This window comes from Protopterus annectens, chromosome 14.part0 (assembly GCF_019279795.1).
Source record: "Protopterus annectens isolate FY-2018-M chromosome 14.part0, PAN1.0, whole genome shotgun sequence".
NCBI classification, from domain to species: Eukaryota; Metazoa; Chordata; order Ceratodontiformes; family Protopteridae; genus Protopterus; species Protopterus annectens.
Genome location: NC_056748.1, coordinates 1,101,068,625 through 1,101,089,632, shown reverse-complemented (window position 1 = coordinate 1,101,089,632; position 21,008 = coordinate 1,101,068,625). Strand labels below are relative to the sequence as shown.

At 40.1% G+C, this 21,008-nt stretch overlaps 1 protein-coding gene across 1 annotated transcript in view; it reads right to left on the bottom strand.

The window, feature by feature from the left end:
• The window catches only part of POLR3A (RNA polymerase III subunit A), a 1,593,947-nt gene that overhangs the window by 789,732 nt on the left and 783,207 nt on the right, over nt 1–21,008 (bottom strand). Inside the window, exon 13 of the mRNA XM_044055661.1 lies at nt 2,760–2,887. Coding sequence (XP_043911596.1) covers nt 2,760–2,887 — 128 coding nt within the window. The remainder of the gene's footprint in view (nt 1–2,759; nt 2,888–21,008) is intronic.

The window sequence follows — 21,008 nt, the reverse complement described above, 5'->3', positions numbered from 1 at the left end:
AATTGATAACATAAGGCTCACCCTAGGATTTCTAACGGCAATTTAGGGACAGACGTTTTATAAGAATGGACATCAGACCAACATCTTTTGGATTCCTGTTTAATTATTTTTATTTTTACTTAAAAACTTGTTTTTACTCTTGCATCTCTCCGTTTTTACTCCAGAAGGGACTTCGGTGTCCACAGATGAGGCTGCCATTCACCAGATAAACCCAGCTCCCTATAGACTGGACCCCTACAACTCTAACTCCTCATTGGTAGAACACACCCCCTCCAAACTGCTAAGCACTGGTTAGCCCTTCAGCCAATAGTTAGTTATTAACACAGTTTTCGGCCAATTGAAAGAAACTTAATGTAAATCCTAATTTTCCTGAATGCTAATGAACTGTTTTATGTACAAGTATAAATAACCAAACGAATATTCAGTGTAACACAGCGCTCATCTGTCTGCTGATGTGCTAAAATAAAGGATATTAACTGATAAACGCACAGTTTTCTAAAAGAAGCATTTTTGTTAGTGCAGTTTTGTTCAAACTGTTTTATTAATTTATTGCAAGGAATTAGCTACTTAAACATACTCCTAGAACAACAATACTGAAACGTTACCACCACTAGAATGGCAATAATTACAGTTCTGACACGGACGGAGTCAGATTGCACACTAACTTCTGATAATTCTAATTGGAAATTAGAGGGGAATCACTGTTTTCGGTTTTCTCACAGCACCTCAAGTATATATGATAGATTCTTTTGAGTAGCCCTGGTCATTTGACTACTTGGTCTGCAGGCATACTGACAATCTCCTGATTGTGCCTAATCTTATTTCAAGTCGGACATTCCTGGTAAACAAATGTTAAATAAAAATAAATACAATTTAAAAAGTGAGACGTGACTACTAGAGTTTTCAGAATCACAAATAAAAAGTGACAGCAACATCCAAGAATGAAGTAATCATTAACAAGTTGCACATTTAAAATCAGATAGCTTTACTGAATAGGTTAATTTAGTCTCTTCCTAACTAGTGAGCAGCAATAAGAAACATATACTGTAACACTCAAACTGCAGAGCACAAGCTGAAGACTGCCCAGATGAGTGGTTCCAAGTACAGTAATTGTAAACCAAATAGTTGTGTCTTTCGGCTTTTCCTGGTTAGGGGTCGCCTCAGCGGAACTCCGGTCCACTAATGATTGGCAGTAGATTTTTACATGCCGAGTTGCCGGCCCTGACGCACAACCTTCAACGAAGGTACGCCCATTCACGCATGTCTCCACACAGAAGACGCTCTAGCTGAGAATCGAACAGGACAACATCTTACTGTGAGGCGACAATGCTACCGCAGCACCACCACCACAGTCAATTGTGCTATGTGGCATCAGGGCAAGCGCACAGTAATGGTAGCTGTTTTTCATAATGCTTGTCAAATAAGTACATGAACATGCTTTCTAATTTAGCAGAAAAGTCCAATTGTACAGTGCCATTAACTTTAATGCTTTCAGGCATTTATATACAAAACTGCATAAGAAAAACAAAAAAGTAATCCGCAAAGCTAAATTCCAAAAAAATAATCAATCTACAAAGCTAAATTCAATAGATAAAATGTTCTGCAGTAGTAAACAGCTGAAACATATTTATGGTTACTTAAAGCAGATAGGTACAGATGCAGTACCACAACGACTTACTGGACTAAAAAGCCCATCATCATCGTCATCATAGTGTCAGCAGTTTTGATGTGCTGCCTAGTGAGACATACAGATAACAGGTGAAAGTATAACCAAACATTATAGGAAGTACAGAGAGATCTAATAAAAATTCACTGAGGCTACTGTGCGAGTACAACACTGGGTGCAGTGGACATTTTGTAAGCGACATTATGAACTGTCCAAATTCCAGTTACAGAAGTCCTACACTCAACCTCCATTTGTACTACTAGAGAACAGATACTCCAGTACACTATAATCAACACTCAACCATCCCACATACATCCAGACACTGGGAAGGAAGTCTCCGTCTCTAAACACTATGAACCCCTGACCATGATATGCAAAGAAAAATCCACAGTCCTCTGTGTTGTACAAAGTAAGGGAATGGTGTATTTAAAAGTAGGCTAGAACAATCTAGCCAATCGCAGCAACTCATGAACCATACTTCTTTGTTACAATAGGAATTCCAATATTGTGCCAGGACTCTCAAGGGCATAAATCAGTGTAAAAGAAACACATTCATCACACTGAACTCTTTACACATACAATTACATTGTACTCACAAGTAACTACGAAGCCTTTACTAGAAATTATCTATGCAATAAAAATGAGATTTGCTGCCATGCAATAGTTTTCTTCATATTTCATGATACACTACTGTGAACATTTCTAATTAGGGATACTATCATTTAAGAATATGGGAAGAGTTTTTATTGTACAGGTATATATATTTATTCAGTTTATATCACAGTAATATGACTAAGCTACAAGTTAAAATTTAATCTTGCATGTTAGCGTTATGCAAATCTCTTCATTTTGGGTACCCTCGATATATGGGGTCTGTCTAGCTGAAGCAAAATGGTTATCAAAGTGTACTAAATAAAAGTTCAAGGAAAAACAAAGGTATTTCTCAATATAATGAACAGCTGCCACAGACTAGGTCAAACATGTGCGAGCAAACTTGTGAGCAACATGTATATTAATTTATTCTCATTCTGCATTAGCAACAAAATGTTACATCCTCTTAAAAGGAAATTAAGGATCTGAAATCATTACATACTTTCAGAATAGAAGGAGGTGGTAGAGCTATCTTTATCTTCTCATCTTTCCCAACAAGGATCGAAGCAACAATCTGACATGCTTTGGCTCGATCGAAAAAGGTGTCCTTTAAAGTAAGGAGATAGGCACCTAAAACAAATATCAATCAAAAGAAAATCACAGTCAAATCATGAAAGTTAATTTCTTCTTGTCTAGCAAACTTAATTAAAAAGACTTGCTAACACACACCACAAACAAATACTTAAAACAAGACTGATATCAACATTTTTTAATATATCTGCTGATCTCTAAAGGAACCTCTCCATGAAGGATCACCAGGTTAATTTTTTACAACAGATAAAAATCTGGCAATTTTTTCCCTTAAAAACTCCCTCCCAACTGCTACTACATGTATGGACATGTGCAAAAGTGTAACCATGTGTCTTAGCCATTGGCTCCACATAAGTTTGTGCTCAAACACAAAACACATTTTCCAGAAATCACCGTAAACAAAGATGATGTCTACTATATTTACAAGTAATGTAGAAGTGTATACATGCAAAAAAACAGAATTTCCAAATTAGAGGCAAGAAGGTCCATCCATACAAAGGAGATGTCGGCAGGGCATGTAGGATGTGGGACCCATCACAGAGCATCTTCTTAAAAAAATCAAACTGCTGACATAAAACAGCAGGGCCCCATCCTTGTGGGTCAGTGGTTTGACTCAAAGTAGAAAAACTACCAGGATGCATGGGACAAGAGAACAGCCAAAAATCCAAGCATAACTTCTGAAGCAAGCACACATGCCACAGGAGTCATTTTGGGAGATGCACTAATGCTGGATAAACATGTGAAACAAGAACTGTGTGCTTATAATGGATATATTCTTTAAGCACTAGACGCAGCCATGCCCCCATAACAGCAGGTTCTTTACAGCAGCATTTCCCAATGGATGAGTTTTGCAATGGCAAAATAAGACAGCTGGCCAGTTGGAAAGGATTTACTTAGAACTGCCAGCCTTTCACTCGCTACAGGAAAGGAGAAATATGTCAGTTCAGCATTCCTAAATAGCCAACCTGTGCCAAACAGCCAGTATTAAAAGTCTCTCGCTCCGGTTTTTCATCACAGAAAAAAAAAAGGTAAATGGACTGCATGGCAGCACAGAAATCACTTTAAAAGGATATGTGCTAGTCTTGTGAATGAACAGTAAACACTGCAGAAGGCCAGTCATGGCTCCCTACCCAATAGCCTGCAGTATCAAGATCTTATGAGCAGTGGTGATGGCCAGACGAAAATGCATCTTCCAAAGTAAGAACTTAAACATTGGCAAACAAGTAGTTATGTGTGCGAACCTGTCAGTAATGAAGTTTAAATCTTGTACTGTGGAGATATTCTGAGGATGGCTGGAGATGTAAAACTCCTTCTAGCTGCATGACCTGCTGACTCCAGGCCACAACCCCCCCAGAGTGTCATGATGAACATATGTGAAACAAACATACTAATTTGGAAAAACTGATGCTCATAATCATACAACTGCCTGACTTATAAGGTATGATCAAGCCAGTGAAAATTATTTCTGCCCAATAAATGCATTTCACTAGACAGAGAAGTAAATATCTGCAAAATGGAAAATTTATTGGAAGCCTGAGTAATTTGCAATGTCAGGCAGTCCTGCAGGATTTGCTTAGCAAATGGTTAAGTGAACTCGTCCAAATTTCATCTTCACCCACATTCCAGGCCAAGCAGCAGTAACAACTTGTCAAAACAACATTTTCAGATTACCTTCAAAGTTATAGCTTAAATCAATATTTATATTTAGGTTACAGTAAAACAAAGTTAATAACCATTACATCTGTGCTTTTACATGAATGTAACTTACACAAATCACTGAATTCTGGACAATGCTACTAGCAATAATACAGTTCAATAATTTGGGCTTCCAAGATGGCCAGCGACTGAGAAGCATGTTAACTGGCATTCCCTGTAGGGAAACCGATACCTGCTGGGAAAAAAAAGCCAGTAAAAGAAATCAATTTGGTTTAAATTTAGACCCTGGATGAAGATCACTGTCTGATGTCAACCAAGAAAAATCAGGGAGAAAAAAAGACAAAAGGAAGAAAACGGGAAAGCAGAAATGCATTAGACAAGGACTCCGGCAAGACTCAGTGGAATGCATACCAGGCAATGGCTCAGACATAAGGTAGGAGCTCCAAAAGCTTTGGTGATTATCTCTTCAAATACATTTGAAGTTCTTTAACACAAGTGGGATGACAGAAGACTACAGACAATCAAATGAGGACAGAATGGGAAAAAAGGAAGCAATTAATCATGCTGATGTATCACTCAAGCTGCAGAAGTTAGAAATGGAAATTAAGGAAAGACTGACGGAAAGAAACGGTTCCAAAAAACGGTTGATGTGGAATAGAGAGGAGGGAAAATGTCAGGTTTACCACCATCCATGGGAAGCTGGAAGTAACAGACTGCTTAAAGACAGGTGCTTAATTATGCTCTCATTATGAAAAGTGGGCTTTCTGATTATAAAACAGATTGTACTTCAGGTAAATCAGTGGAACTATGCTTATTAAGTAAAGACAAATTGTCAAATTGTACTGATATTTACTGTAGGCTAAGCAGCTGTCCAATTTCTTCCTAATTCCATGTCACATGACCTAGAATTCTAATGATGCAGTTGTCAGAGTAGACTGACTGCAGTAGTTGGGTGCTTTCTGCAGTCTATAGCAAATTTCGACATACAAATGGAGCACAATAAATCAGTCAGACAATAGCCAAATAAATGCAGTTATAGTAAAGTAAAAGCAAATTAGAACACAGTAAATTCCTTGTAAAGTGTACAACAGTGTCATTATCCTATAGTAAACTAAGTTTATTTTATTTATTTTTTATTTTATTTTACATTTGTTAACCGGGATAGTCCAACTGGATATATGTCCATTTTCAGTGGAGGCCCGGGGAGAAAAGCTCCAACAAAAGCAGCAAAAACATACAGAAATTCAAAAACAATGTACAAAAGTATAGGATTGCTTGAAGAACCGACAAAATACATTTTAGAACATGGAGTCAGAAGTTGACATTAATAATATTGTAAAAGGAACCACAAGCTTACATCGTTAGTAAGTGAGAGTGAGATGTTTTAGTTAGAAGGATAGAATGAAGACTAAATACGTTGTGAAGAGTGAGGATTAGCCAGGCTTGGTACAGTAGCAGGACCTTTTAGACCCCAGGTGTAGTTTGAGCTTGGCTTTGAAGTGATTCAGGGAAGAAATTGAGGTAATCTCAGGGGGTAAAAGGTTCCAGGTTCTACCTAGGGAGCTGGACAGGAGAGAGTCACCGGCTAGGTTATTAGTTTTGTAAGTCTGGATGAGGACTTTGTTGGAAGAACGAAGTGGTCGTGGATTGTTGTGCAGGGTGACTAGGTGTTTGAGTGAAGGGGTGTTTTCAGGGGTGTATATGATTTTGTGGGCTATGATCAGTTGGTTGTATAGCACTAGACTAGGAAGTTCGAGCCAACCAAGCTGAGTTAGATTAATGCAGTGATGTGTTCTAAAAGGGAGCCCAGTGGCGAATCTGGCAATGTGATTGTAACAGGTAGTAAGTTTGTTTAGATTAGACTTATTGTTATTTAAAAGAAGAGGGGATGCGTACAGGAGAGTAGAGAGAAGATGAGAACGAGCAATGGCTACTTTGGCTATGGGAGTTAGAAAGTTCTTTAATCTGTACAGTGAACCTAGTTTTTTATTGATGGTTTTGATCAATTGGTTAACATGTAGATCAAACTTTAAGTGGATGTCAATAGTGACACCTAGAAGTTTAGTAGATGGGTCAGGAGAGATAATTGTGCCATCTTTGGATTTGATTGTGAAGTTTATGGGGAGGGACGTTTGTGTTGGTAGGAATATAAGCATTTTAGTCTTTTTGGGGTTTAGAATCAGGCGGTGGTTGGATAGCCAGTTTTCTATCGTGTTGAAGGTTGTTTGGGTACTTAGCTGCAACTCTGTAGGGGATGTAGCTGAGCAAATCAGTGTTGAGTCGTCTGCGTATTGGATGCAGTTAACTTTAGGAATGGCAGTGTGAAGATCATTGATGAAGATGGAGAATAACAGAGGACCTAGTATGGACCCTTGTGGAACACCCAGGTTGTTTGGTAATAGGGTGGAAAGTTTAGAGTGCCAGAGTACGGCTTGTTGTCTATCACTTAGGTAGGACTCAAACCATTGAAGTGATTTTAGATCTAGACAGAGTGATTTTAGGGAATGGATCAATAGTTGGTGATCCACCATATCAAAAGCTTTGAACAGGTCCAGGAATAGGGCTGAAGAAATATGGTTGTTATTACGATGAAAGTTAATGGTGTTAGAGAAGGCTAATAGGGCTGTAGTGGTGCTGTGGTGAGGTCTGAAGCCGTGTTGAGTGTCTGCCAGGAGATGGTTGTTTATTAAGTGGTGCATGAACTGTTTTTGGATACATTTTTCCATTATTTTGGCTAGCGGGGAGAGTATGGCTATTGGCCTATAATTGGATAGTTCAGTAGAGCCTCCCCCTTTATGGAGAGGGATGACATAAGATATTTTCCAGATATTGGGAATATTAGCTTCTATTAATGTGCGATTTATAAGTACTGAGATTGGATAGGCAATGGCGTCAGCAGATTTTTGTAGATATTCCGCTGGAAGTTGGTCAGCTGCGAGTGTGGTAGGTTTTAGTTTTCTGAGTAAGGTATGGATAAATGATGTAGCAATTGGATGGCAGCTAAATTGTGGAAGATTTTTAGAGGTGGAGCTGTTTGGGCTGTAGGGGCTAGGGGACATGTTGCTGGCTAGGGTGTGGATAGTCTCAGTGAAGAAGCGATTAAAACTGTCTGCAACTACTTCTAGTGGTTTATCGGTGAGGGCCTCAGGTACAGGGGTAGTCTTTTTGCCAGGGTGTATTAGATTGTTTAGTCCAGCCCAGAACTTTTGAGGGTTATTTTGGTTAGAGGATTGTAGATTACTGTAGTGTTGTTTTTTGTCAAGTAGTATACGTTTTTTAGTTTCATTCCTAAGTTGCCTGTAATCAATTTGATCCTGAGGGAGTTTAGTAGTTCGCCATAAAGCCCAAGCTTTGTCTCTGAGCTTAATTTTAAGCCTGGTCTCTTTTGAGAGCCACGGTGCAGTTTTTGGCTTGTTTTTTTTAGAGCGGATGGCTGCATGAAAGTCAAGAATCTCAAGGAATTTTTTGTTGAAGTACTGTACTGCTTCTTCTAAGGGGAGGCGTTTTAGCATAGACCAATTGCAGGATTTTAGTTCAAGTTGGAATTTGGTTAAATCAAATTTTTTTTTATTTCTGACATGTCTTAGTAGAGGTTGGTTGGGGTTGCTTACTTTCTGCTTGATTATATATGTGAGATGGTGATCACTTAGACTATCAGAGAGAGTACCATATGTATACAGGTTGGGGTGATTGTTAATGAGTACCCAATCAAGTATACTTTCTTTCTGGTTGGGCTTACCAGTTCTAGTTGGAGTGTTAATAACTTGCTTGAATGAATGCAAGTTAATATGAGTGGTACATGTTTGAAGTTCTCCAGTCAATATTAAGGTCACCGAGAAGTATGGTTTCTTGGGGGTAGTGGATGGATGTCCAATGAAGGATGTCTTCTAATGTAGCTATATTATTACCTGGGGGAATGTACACACAGATTATGTAGATATGTTTACTGTTATTAAGTTTCAGTTTGGTAGCTAGGATTTCAGAATTATTGGTCTGAGGCAGTTGAGTAACAGCTGTAGTTACAATCATATCAGATTTATATAGTACCGCTACCCCACCCCCTTTTCTGGATGCTTGGTCCAGCCTGTGTATGTTATACCCAGGGGGAAGTATTTCATTATCAGAAGTGGAGGGTTTTAACCAGGTCTCTGAGAGACACAGAATATCAGGGGCTAGATCAGCAAGGAGTGCATGAAGTTCAAGTTTTTAATATAGTTCTAATTTACTAATGCTACACCTATGTTACTACACTGTATGCCAGTCATTATATTTCTTGGTGCATGTGTAGTTCTGTCTGTTACATTGTTTTCATTCTCTTGCTGTTAATATTTTACGCAGCTGACCTTGGGTGTTTTAGATTAAAAGTGGTAAAGAGCTATAGCTCTGTGCATGTATGCGTGTGTGTGAGAATGTTATGTTATTTATGTATGTATTTAGACTCACACTAACTATAGCCATTTGTATTGCGTGTGCACTTCAGGATTTGGGAAGGAGGTTATAACGTTACAAAAGGTATTACAATGTGCATTCTCGCAACACGAACATTTTGTAGTATTTTTCTACTAACCAGTGAAATGCCACTCACTCAATGGGATGGTAATGTACTTGTGGGAGGGTTACGCAGCAAAAACGTCACATATTGTGAAAGTTAAAGTGGAACAGGCTGCATTTTTTTTATATTGACCTGAAATGTTCAATGTATGGATAAAGGCCAAAGAGGTTTGCAATCATAAAGACCTGGAATATCTGCCTTCATACCTACCTACTGATGCAATTTTTTTTAAAGAATTAACAGATTCTAATTTCCTAACAGATAAATGAATACTACTGCACCACAAACAAGCCCTTCAGTTAAAAACATTATTCTGCACAGGAGACCCACTAAAAAGTCCAGCAACAAAATAATTATTCACAGTATTCAATGAATGAGACCTGCTTTTAATACCGGATATCCTTCTTGTAAAATCTCTTTGTATTCTTCCTAAACTGCTTAGCTAATCTATCATACACATGATTAGACTCACCATACTCAATTAGTCTACCTATGGATTTATAGACTGGAAGTGCAAAAGTCTTATCCCTACCAAACAGGCTTCTGAAGACTAATTTATTTCACTGTAATATGTGTCAATATCAAGTACATGTGGGCCAAATCCTAGTCTAATATTGATTTTAACACCAGTATCCCTTCCATTAACCTCCTGAATGCTAATGTTATCTAATCATATGGGTATTTATGGCTCACTTCCTCAAACTGTATAACATATGTCTTTTTGGCATTACATTTCATTACCATTTGTCGGTGACCCAACCAATTAAATTATCCAAGCATGTCTGAACAAACTGATCTTTAAGACCTGAAATTGCAGAACCAGCCTTTACATCATTTGCATATTTAAATATTCAACCCTTAGTATTTTTTGGAAAACTAGCCATGAAAATTCCAAACAGTGGACCTAAACAGAGCCCAGAGGTACCCCTCAAGTAAAATCCCTCTCTTCCGAAAAAAGGGACTAACAACACATGCTCAATCAACTTACACAAAATCATAAAACTTCTCACAAGCTTCCTGAATATCAACTGTATCAAACGCATCAATCCAATTCCAAAGCGATAACTCTTGCCTTATCATAATCTGCTCTATAAAAATGCACACATGATGGCACAGTATGAACCAACAGAGAAAACCCATACGTCCAGGAAACACCAAAATGATCAGAGCCTGAAAGTTGTTTACATGCTACATAATCCTCTACTAACTCAATTTCTAACCCAGACAATATCCAAAATACTAACAAATCTAATTGGGAAAGCTACAATTTGGGAATAATCCACACTTGCACTTCATCCAACTCACCTACCAAACCTTTTGATGAATTCTGTTCAGTCCAATTTTTTGTTAACCAGGGTATTGCACAGATCAGTACTGAGCAATTTCAGGCTCAGCCAGGGTTATATCACAGCTGTCCTCAAAAAGTCCTGCAAGTGATTTACAAAAACCCTTCAATTCACCAATAGTTTAATGTGGAGGCCTACAAAAACTGACATTTTACAAGCTTGCTCCCCATGACCCAAATGGACTGAAATTCCCCAAATTACCATCCTTATTAGATAAATTAGACACTGAATTTCCTTGAACATAAACTCTTCCACCTCTACCTGGCTCCCTTATCCTATGAAAAGCTTTATATCCAGGTAGACTCAATGGCATATTATATTCAGAGAGCAAAGTTTCTGTTACTATAACCACCTCATGACCATCATTCAACACCATCTTCTAAAGAAGAGTTAGTTATGTAATGCTTGAAATGTAAACAAGAATGTGAGTGGCGCAGGTATGGACAAAAAGCAGAGAGTATACAGATCATCTTACATACACAGACGTAGGGTGGACATTGCTATGCTGTGAAGCATTAAGGAAGGGGTGAACATGTGAGCTTGACAAAGAGTCTCAAGTGAATATCAGGGGCAGGGAAAGTGGGTGTAATAACATTACTAGGGAAAGGGGTTCCTTTAGTAAAACAGAAGGAGAAAGGATGGACATGGAAAGCTTGTGGCAGTGTGGGGCTACTGGTTTAGAAACAGAATTACTTCACAGAATACGCAGGACTGCAGTTCTAGAACTGAGGAGAATGGTAGGAAAAAGTCCTCATCAAGGGAACGTGCATACAAAGTGATACTGGAATATGGCCTGTAATGAGGATTTATCAGAGGGCCAAAGTAGGGTCACATTTACTACAGAATGTAGAGTCTCAAGGAAATGAAGGAAAGCATTCCTGCAGGAGGATGCAGTAAGAAGCCTTAGGTGCTCAAGTGGAATTTACTTATTCCCACAAGTGTAAGAATAGGGCTAGCCTGGATAGATATTACATAATGCCACAGCATTCTTAATTACTTGAAGGAATAAATGCATATCCAATTACAATATCAGATCACACACCTATAAAGGTTAGGATAAGGACTAAAAGGTAATTAGAAAAGAAATGGGCATTGCTGCATACCTGTTTGTTTATTTAAAAGGCGGGCACATTTAAGACGTAGGCAGTACATACAATTCATGAAGCAATAGAGAAGATGGAAGAAGTGCCAGAAGAGATTGCTGACGCTTTGAAAGCAGTGCAAGGAGACTTTAGAGCCATGGCTAAAATATGGGAAAATAGTAAGACAAAATCATGAAAGGTTAGTGTCTTACTTGTAGAGCTTAACCTACACTCTTGGAATACGAGTTCTCCTTGGCATTCACAGTTAAGGCATAGAGTGCAGATGTTCATGTTCCTTTTTGTTACGGCTTTGATTCCACAGTGGTATTACTCACACTATCATGCGACACCCAGGCATCCTGTACTACTGAAACCTCATCTACGTGGAAGAGGCCCAAGTAAGATGCCAAGGAGAGATCAGAAAATATTTGGACAACATGCACAAGTATGAAAAAGTGTCACTTATTCTAGGACAATAACCCTAAAGCACAAAAACTTTTAGCACAGAGGTTAAGGAAACAAAGTGGAAACAGCATTAGCACAAGGAACTCAAAAGTCCAGGAAAATTATAAAAAGACCCTAAAGGAATTTAGCAAACATTATGGATATTTTACAGAAGTCTTTACAAAACAAACAAATGAGGGTTATCAGGATACGATTCTGTTGGAGAATTTCATGGTAAACCTGGGATTGCCAAATGCAATGGAGTAAGAGGTTCAACAGTAAACTGTAAATATACATCAGGAAAAAGTGGTGATGGGCAGTCAGACCACAGGTAAGTTAACTATATCATAACTACACCCACAGAATCTGAACACTGGGGGGGGGGCCCTAACACGGATATTGAAGAAATTTAATAGTATCTTGAAAGGGGAATCATACATCTGTAAGAAAGTGGTGGTGGTAGTTTACCTAAAAACAGTTAAAATCTCACATATCTAGCTTGGTACAGAACATTATACCACCACTACAAAACATTTATGTCTATATTAGCAAAACAGACCTACATCAGAGTGGATTTGTAGACGGAAGGCAGACATTTGACAATATTAACAGAAATCTGATTATTCAGAAGGATGCAGAGAACAAAAAGCCAGCATTACTGACAAGCCTGGTTGCAGAGAAGTATAGTTGTGTAAAATCTTACCATAACGGTAGATGTCCTTCTCTTCACTGTCGCAGTGCTCCTCACAAAAGGGAACTCCTGCCAAGGTTGGCCTGGAGTCTGGCCAGTTTAACAAAGTCTTTAGGTTGCCAAGTGTATGTTGTACATAACATGTATTCTTCCTGCGTACAGTTTAGGGCATAAAGGTGACATCTGGACGTACCATCCACAGAAATGAGAGCCCCAGAGGAATGCAAGTCCAACGATTAGAGAGGTAACAAATACATCCAGAAGGGAAAAGAATCAGGGGAAGGTGGGAGGGAGTGAATACTGCAACAGTGAAGAGGAGGACATCTACTGTTATGGTAAGACTTTACACAACTGTACTATGTCCTTCCATTTCACTGTTGCAGTACTCCTTACAATAGGGAGAGTGCAAAAGCTCATGAAGGAGAGAGGGAGGAAGGACCAGCACAGCTCTCTAGGAAATCATGAAGGATGGGGCCTAGCAAAACCAGCACTAGCTCTGGATAATATATCCAACTTACAGTGCTTGGTAAAAGTATGCAAGTCCTGGTAGCTGCCTCAAAAACAGAGTTAGTATCTAAACCTTTGGAAAAAAAAAACACCACAAGAAGCCACAGCCCTAGTAGAATGAGCCTTAACAAAAGGAATTCTCTTGCCATGAAAAGAAGAAATGACTTTAGATATCGAAGAGAAAACAGTTTGCTTGGAAATAGCCAATCCTAAATATCTAGGATGAAACAAAACAAAAAGCTGTTCAGATTTGCAAAAAGCTTTGGTCTTATCCAAATAAAATCAGAGTTCTCTCTGCACATCTGAACAGTGCAAAACCTTCTCACTAGCAGAAAGGGGAAAAAGGAGGCAAATGAATACAATGATTAAGAAACGACTAATTCACCACTTAGGGTATAAAAGAAGGATTAGTATGAAGGGGCACACTGTCCTTATGGAAAACTAAAAAGAACACCCCATAAAGGCTAGAAGCACAGACACCAGTCTGGCAGAAGTAAGGGCCAATAAAAAAAACAGTCTTCCAAGAACAATGCTATGAAGAAGCTGAAGCTGCAGGCTCAGGAGTTTGGGTCAATTTCTCCAAAACAAAATTAAGGTCCCAGGAAGGAGGGACAGGCTTCCTGGGAGTTCTAATATGAAGGGCGCCTATAAGAAACTGTTTAGCCTCAAATCTAGAGGCTAAAGAGTGGTGTTAGAGGCAGACAAGCAGAAATTGCTGACAAGTGGGCCTTAAAAGAAAAACATGCCAACCCAGCATTGAGCAATTCACACAGGTAAGAGAGAGAACCAAAGAACATCCACATAAAGTGGATCCAGGTTATGAGAAAGACACCAAGTAGCAAACATCTTACACTTGTATAAGTAGCATTTCCTAGTAGTTGGTATCCTGACCCAGTGCAAGACCCAGAGCATGTAATCAGAAAAAAGTTGTCTACATGGAATCAAAATCGTATCACCCACAGTGTCAGTTGAAGAGTGGAGAGGTGGCGATGGACGAGAGATACCTTGTCTTGTGTGAATAGGTCTACCCTGTGAGTTAACTTGTGATGATTATCCTTGGCTAATTATAAAAGAGGGAACCAATGCTGTCTGGACTGAAGGAGTCGCCAGCAAGATTTTGGGAGCATCCTGCTTTATCTTGAAGAGGACTTTTGGAATGGGAGGGAAGGCATAAAGGAACATCCCATTCCAGGAAAAAGAGAGCGTGCCCAACTTCCAGACCGTGGACATGGGGCTCTGGCACAAAAAGAGGAAGTTGTCTGTTTAGAGGTAGGCAAATATATCTACTTGAGGAGGACCCCACTGGTGGACAATACCCAAAAACACATACCTGTGAAGCATCCACTCATGGCATTGTGATATGGAACTGCTCAGAGTGTCTGCCACAATGTTCTGCCCTAAGGGAATGGAAACTGCTTGAAGTGCCACTTGATACTGGATAGCGTGCTCCCGCACTGAAGTGCTAACCTGCACAGGAGACGAGATCTTGTCCCCCCTCACTTGTTGACATACCAAATCACTGTGGTATTGTCTGTCAGTACCTTGAGGGGCCCAGAAATGAAGAGGATGAAATGCTTGAAGAGCAAACAGAAGAGCTCTCATTGCTTTGACACTGATGTGTTTTTTTTTATAACACCTTTATTGAATTATCACTTGTGACATTTTACATTTACATAAATCTAATCAAACTGTATTAACAAGTTCATGCTTATAACCATTGTATTTCACATCTATTGTTACACATCATATAACCTACGCAACATTACATAAATTATTCAATACCTGCCTTTTTTTTTTTTTTAAACAAGAAACATCTTTATTAAAGTATCATTTACGAAACAGGCAAGTATACATTTATATAAAATGAAAATACTCACCAGCACAATCCTAGCTGCAAGCATTTTACGTCACAAACCATACTGACATACTCCTAGTTGCAAACATTACACATCACTTATAATCTACCCAATCATTTTCAGTCAAACATTACATAACTCAAGTCCTGCCTTCTTTTAAACCTCATTCCTCCCCTGTATGAATTGTTCCCACAATTCGCATTTATTTCCTATTTAGTTTGCTCCTACCCTTTTCTAAAGAACAATTCCAGCTGATTTATCTCTGTTACTATTATTCAATACTTCTAGTATCGCTGGTTTAGATTTTGATTTCCATTTTCTAGTAATTACTTTTTTGGCAGCCACCATAATTGGACACAGCAAGGCTTTACCATGTCTAGACAATTCCAATTCTGTATCTCAGCTCAGAAAAATAATCTCCCTTGTCCAACCAATTTGTCCACCCAGCATCTCAGACAGTGCGCCTTGCAGGGAATCCTTAAAGTCCACCAACTCACCGCACTGCCAGAAAATATGTTCAATTACCTCTTTCATCCCCATCATACCTCCAACATTTGCCATCTACCTGTGGAAAAATTCTCTGGAGTCTACTTGGGGTATAAAAATATCTATGCAAACATTTCCAAGCAAAAATCCTAAATCTAGATTTTGTTGCATATTTGTGAGACATACATATATTCTCCCATTGTTTCTTTGAGAACAGCTTATCCAATCTCCATCTCACCCAACACCTTGATCATATCTGCTGAGACCTCAACTTAGCTGCTGCTTTCCCTGACTTCATTTTCATTAGCGATGTTCTTTCTGTAGTGGGCTCCTCCTCCTTCATAATAGGTGGTGTCTGGGGCAGTACAGCTTCTGTGGGGTTTTCTTCATTCAGAAGCTGCTGGAAGTACTCCTTCCATTTGCTTTTGATGGTCTGTGGATTGGTGAGCAGATTGTTACTGGTATCCCTAACTTCTGTGTCTTTCTGTCTCTGCCTTGTAACTTGATAGAGTTGTTTGTGCCATCTACTAAGTCACTGTCCAAAAGCTGGTAGACTGCTTCTGATGCCTTGTTCTTCGCTATTACATCTCCTCTGTTAGCCAACCAGTACTCCCTTTCTAGCCTGATCAGTCTTTGCTATCACTTTTTCCTGCACTCCTCCTTTCTTTTGATGAATTCCTGGATTTGTGTATTCCTCCATCGGGTTTCCTTATGTACCTTGCTTCCATTCTGGCTTGGCCACATATCTGTTCTACAGTCCTCACACATGCTGTTTTGAGGTGCTGCCATTTTTCCAACTCCACCAATTTCCTCTTCTTTCCAAGGTGCTATAGTCCTAAGTAATTCCTTGACCACTTGTGCTTTCTCTCTACTCATGTTTTAGGTCTTCAGCCTAGTCTCTAATTTATTTAACATTTGTTTACTGGGAAAATTGGACTTGGAACAAAGGAACAAAGCCAATTTTCAGCAGAGGCCTGGAGAGAAAAGCTTCAGTCGTATGTCTAACATGGGAGGAAACTGGAGTACCCGGAGGAAACCCACACAAATGCAGGGAGGACATGCTGACTCCGTACAGAAGGTACTCCAGCCAAGAATCGAACCAGAGAACCTCCTGCTGTGAGGCAACAATGCTGCCGCTGCACCACTGCATCGATCAACTGTTGACCTTACATAGCCTTCTCTAACCACTGTTTGCAGCCGATTGTGGTAACCAGTGGTTTATGCTGTGGGCTGACTGCAAAGTCATCCCCAGTGAAACAATCACTAATTCTACCACAGTGCCCTTTCCTTACCAGGAAGAAGCCAACACAAGTTGCATGTTGGCCATTGTTGTATTTGATATTGTGTGTCGTCTCTATTGCCTAACCATGTGTTGGCCACCATCAAGCCATTTGCCAGGCAGAGGTCTAGAATGGCCGCTTCTTTATTCCTGTTGCTCCACCCATGTGGACTCCAGCAGACATTTTCTGAACTGTCTGCCTCGATATGTGCATTTATGTCACCCATTATAAACATTAATTCATGTTGTTCTGCTTTATCTAGTAGGTCCTACAACAGCTGCCTGAATGCACTCCTTTCAAGCTGTATGAATGCATGTCTTTCTTCACTATCTTAACCCTGCTGTGGTGTATAGAAGGAGATTATGAATAGTGCCCTATCCTTACACTAGGGTCCGACTGTTTTAAGTCTGTGACCAATTCCGATTACATCCTTCACTGTCCTCTGAAGCCTCTCCCTCACCAAAATTCCCCCACCACTTCTAGTATGTCCTCCTGAGCAGTAGACACTGGATCCCAGAACAAGTGTCTTTGCTGCAGTACCCTTCCATCTTGTCTCCTGTATACACAGGATGCCCAGCCTACTCCTTACCATCATGTCATCTACTTCCAAGCTGTGTCGTGTCAGTGAAATTAAACTGTGTGCGGAAAATCTTAGTTCATGATTAGCAAGTTGATTAGTTTTATGTCCAGCTTTCACTCAACAAAGCTATCACAAGCTGAGCAAGCAGACACTGTCCAGTCAGCATCTTATTAACCTAGTAGTGCTGGACTTTATGGTGGGTACTAAGACCCCACCCACTGTTAGCAATGGTCCCTGGCATAGGTTAAAACAAACCACGCCCTCAACCTGATCGGCAAACACCCACACCCATTTGTGACATTAGTCAACATGACCAAATCACCAAGATTCATATTTTACACCTTTGAGTGGTTAGCCCTAACCTGGCGCACAGTATGTGATCCATGTTCTAATATTTTGAGGACACTGCGCACAACCAGCTGATGCCTAAAATGGTTGGTCTTTACAACTCTTCCCCCTAACACCACCATCTAGAGTCTGTGCTGCTGCCTACAACTCTGATCTTGGGTGAGCTGTAGTGAAAACACTTAGCATGTTTTTGGGAGGTGGAAGGAACTCCACAGAGGCACATGGCGAACATGCTAACTCCAGCCAGGCATTGGCCAGAGGCCAGGATGAAACAGTGTTTCCTGTGCACGGGAGGCGAAGACTAACCGTTATGCCAGTGACTATACTCATAGGCCTACAATTATGGCAAGTTAGTCACAACTTCACTATTTTCTTTGCATCAGTTGTTGCTGCAGTCATAACTTCAGGGATGACTTACAGAGCTTCTCCCTACTGTGCTTTGGGTGCTTGGTAGTCCTGTGGATGACGGCAGCTTAACTCTCAAGAATGCCACAGCAAAGCCTGCTCTAACTCTAGGCATATTTAGGCTGCAGTGCTAGCAGAAAGTCTGAACTAAGGAAAGAGTGGCTGCTTCCAAGATTTAACTGGTTGGGAGTCCTTTAGAAAAGCTAACCTAGCAGCTTAGGCCCTGGTGAAGTGTGATATTATACCCACCCTGGCAATTGTTCACTATGGGACTTGACAAAAAAAAAAGGGGGAATCCACTTCAAAATGGTTTGCTTCATTGTGGGAAGCCCTTGGTAGTTTTCTGCAAAAGCCACAAGGAGTTGATCTTTCTGTAATCCTTTGTCCTTCCGTTAATACATTGGCTGCCTGAACATCTAGAGAATGGAGGATCTCTTCCCCTTAGAGAACACAGGAAGATGCATGGCCTGATTCACAGCCACTTCTGTCACTACTTTTTGCAAAAAGGGGTACTGGTGTACAGGGTGACCTGACTGTGTGGAACACGAAAAAGGTGCACTGCACACCAGGGTCTGCAAATCTGACTTCTTCCTGACAGATGCGACTGCCATCAATAATACGATTGTCCACAAGAGAAACTTTACGTATGACAAACCTACTACTTTGAAGTTAGTTCTTCCCAACATACAGTTCACATTCTAGTGTGTTAAAACTGACCTCTTAGGGTGCCCGAGTTCAGCACCTCAAAAATAGTTTTACTGTTCTTCTAGTGGTGACAGTAGGTTCCACTGGTAGGCATGTCTCTATGACAAATAAATGGATCATGATAGAAGGATATGCCAAGCCAGCTTGAAATTTCTGTCAAAGTATTATAGGACCTGTAGTAACTCTGCATTGGAAGGTATGAGGTACCTCATTTGGCAGCATAAAAAAGACAGATACAAACAAATCTGACCAACAGCGGAGAGTAACTGGCATATCTACCTGTCCTATCTGCAGTACTTAAGCAACTGCTGCAGTTTTTAGAAAAACGTATTCGCCTTCACAGCTGGATTTAACTGCAAGGACACTAACCTGCCTCCACTGGTCATTCTGACACATTTTTGCCTGGTAAAAGGTTTCCTACTTTTACCAGCTTACTCTTCCTGCATTCTTATAAACAGCCCTTACTTAATGGATAATTCTTGTTATACTTCGAGAGCAGAGGATGAAACATATGGTGAACCCACAGCTATAAACCAATCTTCCTGTAGACTCAAACACCTCATAAGCTTGCACAACAAAGAGCAAATCCCAGTGAAGAATGGCACTGAAGTTTGACCTTTACATCTAAAGCAGAAGGCTGTGTGCAGAGCCAGACACACTTATAATACTGGGCCAGTGGCAGCAGCTTTGGGGACTACAACTGCAGCATCATAAACACTTCACAATGTCTCCCAAATGAACAGATGTTCAGATAGGTCAAGTCAATGGAACTCTACCCAATTCTTTATTCAGATAAAATACCATAACTTAAGAATAAGTTCCTTGAACTTCAGAATACAGGCCTGACAGTTCCGGACTGATATGGTACAAGTTTGCATACTACACCTACATTACAGCCTACTTTGTCACATGAAAGGGCAATTCTTCCTGGAAAGAGTGTGTCACAGTCTGTTTCCTATCAGCTCATTACAAAGATGCCCAGCAGTGCTCCCTGTACAGGTGTACAGGGGGTGGTGGTGTCACTAGGTTGGGGTAGGTCATAGTCTAGTAATTACAAAGCTATCAGAGTATCTGGAATCTCTGTAGCCTATCACTGAAAATGGTCTTGAATAAGGACTAAGGTGCCCCCAAAGGTGAGGTCATCTACTGCAGTCTGGTGGTAATGTATCCGTACTGCTGGTATCCTGCTCGCAGTAGTGTCACTGCTGCATTTAGAACCTGCTACCCCCCCAAGCTGAGGATTTGCCATGTCCTGACTTCCAGCCTTGCAACAGAATTAAGTTGCCCTGTCGTAAAGGGAACCCAGTCCGGTGCTACTTTAAGAGAGAAGTCAGTGAGGTGTCTACATGGGGCCTTCTAGTTTATGATGTATGTCTTTAATGAAGGACTATTCTATTGATCATTCAGTTGGGATTAATGAGCAGATGTTTCTCAAAAGGTACAATTGTGTAACTGGCATCAGAGAGGTTCAAGAAAGTTCAGCATTATGTTCAGTCCTAATGGATGTGCTTGAGATAATCAAACATGAATGCCTCTACAGGGATTTCTTCAGGGGAAGGCAACTTGTTGGATGCTTTGCTTTGGGCTGAACAAGCAAATCCTCAGTAATGGTGCCCTAGGATCGAGAAGGCCCTGGAGTGTCCACAGACCTCCAGAGCAAGATTGTCTGAGCAACCACTGCCAGACACAATGAATAAATGGTAAATTAATCCTGCTAGCTTCTTGAAATTTAGATGCACAAGCATAACATCCCTTCTAGGTTTGCTAGCCTTGGTTCCAAAATCTTTGCAGAGGTCACAAACTGTAATGACCTAAACAATAAATATACTGTCATTAAAGTTAGTTTTTAGCACACCCAGGCTTCTAAACATGCATGCCTGACAACAGACAACACTCAGCTGAGAACTACTATTAGTATAGCCCCTATGGTAACAATCTCTACAACACAAAAAAGAAATCTACTGCGTAGATACCTCATTTCCACACTTGGCCTAGTCAGTCTGATTGTAGCAAGCATCTGTTGTACAATGCCACGCAACAAGAAAGAACTGAAGATGGCTGACAGAACATCTTTCTTTATACCATGATGTGGAGACATCGAAGGAGGCAGGCAAGCACGAAGCAAGTTTAGTGTGGGAGAAGCCAATTAGCTCAAACTTTAGTCAAATAGTGTTTACAGCAAAGATTCCTGAAGTTATAACTGCAGCCGTTATTTACACAAA